Here is a 5,192-nt window from a genome sequence, read left to right on the forward strand (position 1 = left end):
CTAATTTTTTTCACGCATTCAAATCTAGTTGTATTTTATTGATCGGTTGTAAACCCAGCTGCCTGAAAAGACAATTAAATAAAACAATTTAGAAAGAAAAAATAAAACCCTAATTTTATGTAAACATTCATTTAAAAATAGTTATTGTAAAAATTTTATGTAAATTTAAATGCAAAACTTATAAAACAAATCTGCAGTATTTATAAATTAAAGAATTATCCATAGATAAAGAGCATTTTAAAAATAATAGGAACAAACATTGAAATAAATATCCAAATTCACAAAATTGAATGGTTAAGGATTACGCAACACGTTATTTTGTACCAATGTATTCTGATATATGAAAGCTCAATTTACTAATTTGAAAAAGCATTAAACACTTATTGAATCATTGAACTCACTGAACATTTTACACAAATCTAATTGTCAGTTTTATTGTGAAGACACAGATAAGTCTTTGAATCAGAGGGTTTACTAACAACATTCAATAATACAACGTGAATGAATGCTGATAGAATTATAAGTTTATATTCAGTGCTTCTGTACTAACTCCTAAGCTTCTTTAGTCTAGGTGGATGATGGTTCAGTCTGGAACTGAATCAGTATCACCAGGTAAGTTGTCACCGCTCCAGCCATCTGTACAGAGAGAACACGCTGTTAATCTTCATGCTATAACATGTTTGGTAAACAGTAAGTTTATCTTGTTACGAAATTTAACTGTAGGTTGAAATTTAACGAAAATTATATGGAGGATAAATAAATGTATACATTATCGTACAATGCTATGAAAGACACTACTAAAAAAATATTACTAAAAAGTAATCACTAACCGCTGTGAGGGTCTTTTTGTTGAGCGGGAAAAATCCACGAGCAGAGAATCTTGCGTTGTGGTGAGGCAACTGCAGGAGAAATCCTTCCAGCTGGAAAACACCCACAAATATAGTTACATATTTTCAACAAGTTTGCACCAAAACGCTGATCAAAAATGCAATACGGGACTTCATACTTTTTAAGTCTTTTAATAACATTCCAAGAAATTATTACAATAAGACTAAGATCATTATTAAACCATACTAAATTGGTCGAGTTAGTGGTTAAATAGCTAAGAGAAATTACCTGTTTTCTCAGATTCTGGTCCAAGTCCTTGTTAATCAACTTGCAGATCATCTGTCCTGTCTCATCAGCCTGGAACAACATTATATATTTAGAAATACAAAAATTGTCACATGTCCAAGAGCAATATCATTGTATAGAAAAAAATCTTGAATAGTTCATAGACTCCAAAAGATGAGTCATCTAGCCTCTTCACCTTCGTGTGGAAAAGTCTTTGAGGATTCCTCCGATCAGTAACAGTTACCAGAAAATTCCCGTACTCGCGCTACACCTTATTATCAGGAGTAGGTATATCCGGCATGTAGGTTCCTGAGGGCCATTGAGGACTATCATGTATGATGAAATATCTCTTGGCATACACGAACTTATTTGGGCATATAGAGGAATGTTTATTCTTACAACTGATTCTGTGTGCTGTTCCAGGTGTGGAATCTCTGATATATGCATTAATAGGAATACGTATCTTAGCGTCAAAACAGGATTTCAGAGACATTGAGGAAATTGTATTATATGTCAGTTACGTGGTTCATTCTAATTGGTTGTTATCATGGCGAATATAACAAAATTTAATGCAATAGCAAGTATTAAGAGCGATTATGGAAGGCTAGGAGATTCGCCCAATACAAGCAATGTTTATAACTATGCTTTTTTGGTCTAACCGTCACTAAACATATACCATGTTACCAGGTAAAAACATGTATAAGTTATGTTAGAATGTCTGAATATAATATTTACCTTGTTGGTGACGTCCGTACTTTTGTTTAGCAACAGAAGTACGTAGCAGATGTTAAGCAGGATCCAAGCTCCTTCATTAGTTATGACGAGCATTTTAGCAGTTTTTAGGAGCAAGAAAAAGTAGTAAGACGTGACAGTGATGTGGAGAAATGAGGAGAAGGTAACGGCCATCAGCTGATCGCAGTAGAAGACATTAGCCTGGTGTACGGCGTCACACAGCATCCAGTAGGTGTTCATCAGAGTCCTCAGTTTCTTCATTTTAGAAAGAATACTGCCTACAAATCACAAAATACTCTTAAATACAAAACAATACCATAGTAGTTAATGGACAGGAAGAAATAATGGAGCTATGAATCTATAAGTTACAAAACTAAACATATAATGGACAAATTTAATATATTAGCAAAACCTTCATTCTATTATACAAAACTAGAAACTAAAAAATAATTAGGACAGTATCTTTAACAAAGGAAATAGCATCAGATTATCATAAACACGGCAATCTGTGATAAAAGAGCCATACACATCGCTGATTAAACATCACCACGAGAATCCCCACCCCTCCATTTACGTGTTGAAATGTATCAGTATAACTATATGTATCAGTATGACTTTATTTACATTTCTGTAAATAAAGTCATTTTTCATTTCATTTCATTTTCATTTTATATATTGTCGGAGTAATTCATTAAATATATCATATAATGGCTCGGTTATCTACGTAATTTAATCCGCGTTGACACTAGGCAAGTACTGTAGATTAACAGGTAATTTGGCACAAGTAGCCTATAACAGTTAACCTCACTAGTAGTAATCACTGTCTCCGGTCCACATATAGCCACGGGCAGTGACGGTCTCTTTGTCAGTTACATAAATGTAACCACTTAATAATAATAATATTCCTTTATACCACTTAATATTTCTTTAAACTATTTAATATTACTTAATACCACTTAATATTATTGTATACCTCTTTTAATATTACGTTATACCACTTAATATTTCTTTATACTACTTAATATTACTTTATACCAGTTAATATTTTTTATACCAGTTAATATTACTTTATACCACTTAATATTTCTTGATACCACTTAATATTACTTTATGCCAATTAATATTACGTTATAAAATTATTATTTCTTTATACTACTTAATATTAGTGTATACCACTTAATATTAATTTATACTACTTATTATTATTTTACCCATTACTTTACTGGGTTAACCATTACGTAGCCTAAATAAAACTTTGAATGTGTTGAATATTTACTGTACTCGAAATTGTTTTTCTTTGAAATTGTGGGACGGCATATTTACAGTAGTTAAAGAAACAAAAATGGAGTTACCGGGCACTAACATGGTTTGTGGAACAATTCACTCTGGAACTACAGTTTGAGGAACCAGGCGGATAGTGACCCATGACTATAGCAATTGGTGTCTCAAAACTATACGGCAGACAATGACATTTTAGTTTTGAGAGAAACATTTTCTTGGGGACATCGCTTCTGTTCTTCACCGACTAGGGATACAATTTTTAGGTATATAAATAATTACATAGTTCCTGGATGTACTAATTTCTCAACTATTCTTATGTACAGTGAAATGATTTATCACTAATATAGCTTTTTGAAGAATAAGGCACAGCCAGAAGTTATACCAAAATTGAAACAAGGATGGACGTTGGTGGAATTTTATTGAAGCATGCTTCTCAGTCCAACGTTTATATGTATATACCAGTAGTAATAATTTACTTCTTTTACCTAATGTTACATTGGCAGAAAATCAGTAATAATTAATAACAGTTGATTAGATATTCTTTCACCGAAATTCTGAGAAAATTAACAGCATATAATATTGAACCCAAAGGGAATTTATCATATAGCAACATATACTAATAAATCTATTTTAGTAAATTTAAGGATGCTTTTATTATACATTAGCTAATATTGAAATTTAAGCTGATCGTCATAATACAAGCAGAATCTCTATTCCTTATTTGTTAAATATTACTTTTTTGTCGACATTTATACGTATATTCTACGTAAAATATGATGTCAAATTTGTTGTTTATAATAGTCACTTGGTCTTTTTATTATTATTGTTTTTATATTTTTTTTGAGTTTGAGTTCTGTATATTTTGCTTTTCAGCAGGAAATTGTCTGTGAATAATCGTTTTGCTTACATCTTGTGTGGGTGCCGTCAACACTGGCAGGGCTTGTGACTTCCATTTTGATCTTAGCGTTGACCATTTCAAAGGACTTTGCGATACTTTGAGCCACATGCGTGAAGTGGACGAGCAGGGCGGCTTGGGAGAAGTACAGCAGTACAATGGTGACGAAGGATATTGTAAAGAAAACTTCTTGTTCCAAACTTGTCCCGCTGTGGTTCATAGGAACAATTCGGTTAAAAATAGTGACTAACATTAGTGCAACAGCGTAGATTCCCAAAAGTTTAACTGCTCGCTTGACATCTGATGTCCTATGCTGGAGTTCTTGGTAGACTCGTTCCAGAGTGTCAAATACGCTGACAAGTTTCGGATACTTCCAGGCGGAGCTGAAGAATGTGACAGCCGCCACCACTTGAAGAGAGACTACATCCACTGTTATTACAATGTCAATGGATTTGTCCAACGAACGCAGTGACTCATCATCCAATCTGTCCATGAAATGCATGTATAAAGTGATGATGGATAGCAATTCTTGCAGTATTACTAAGGTTATGCTCCACAGGAATCCTGTATTGGAAAATGTGAGCGCTTTGATTCCTCTGGCCCAAAAAGAACATTTCACTGGCAGACCTCCAACTATTTGACAATACCTAAGCATCTTATCAGGAAAACTTTGCATTATGTGTTTTTGTTGAAAATAAATTCACTCCTGATTTTGTTGTACGAGATTTCGCAAAAGCGTTACCATATTCTACTTGGTTCACAACTCTATTAAGTGATTGGAGTAAGCTCATTGTTGACTTGTCAATTGCTATTCAACATTAGTCCAAAAAATATTTGATGACAAGAGCACAAAGGAAAGTGATTATCGCGTAATGGATATAAGTATAAATAATTCATTACTCAAATAGTTATGCATTAATGATAACATTTGCAATAATACCACGACAGACCGAGGATGACTCAAGCTATTATAACGATAAATTGTCGAGTCAATACCTTGTATATATATATATATATATATATATATATATATATATATATATATATATATATATATATATATATATACCCTGTACTTGGAAATACCTTTTACCTAATTTAATACTTTCATGGAATACACACCCGGGCGTGTGTGTGTGTGTGTGTGTGTGTGTGTGTGTGTGTGTGTGTG

General features: G+C 32.9%; 1 protein-coding gene across 1 annotated transcript; it reads right to left on the minus strand.

Annotated features, from left to right (window-relative positions):
- Positions 1–567: 567 nt before the first annotated feature.
- Positions 568–4,523, minus strand: LOC124368083 (gustatory receptor for sugar taste 43a-like). Its single transcript, XM_046825358.1, has 5 exons — positions 4,034–4,523; positions 1,849–2,123; positions 1,117–1,185; positions 831–920; positions 568–636 (listed from the first exon to the last, which is right to left on the minus strand). The coding sequence occupies exons 1-5, from the start codon at positions 4,521–4,523 to the stop codon at positions 568–570; spliced, it is 993 nt and encodes a 330-aa protein (XP_046681314.1).
- Between the last annotated feature and the right edge of the window lie 669 nt (positions 4,524–5,192).

Source organism: Homalodisca vitripennis, chromosome 8 (assembly GCF_021130785.1).
Source record: "Homalodisca vitripennis isolate AUS2020 chromosome 8, UT_GWSS_2.1, whole genome shotgun sequence".
Taxonomy (NCBI): domain Eukaryota; kingdom Metazoa; phylum Arthropoda; class Insecta; order Hemiptera; family Cicadellidae; genus Homalodisca; species Homalodisca vitripennis.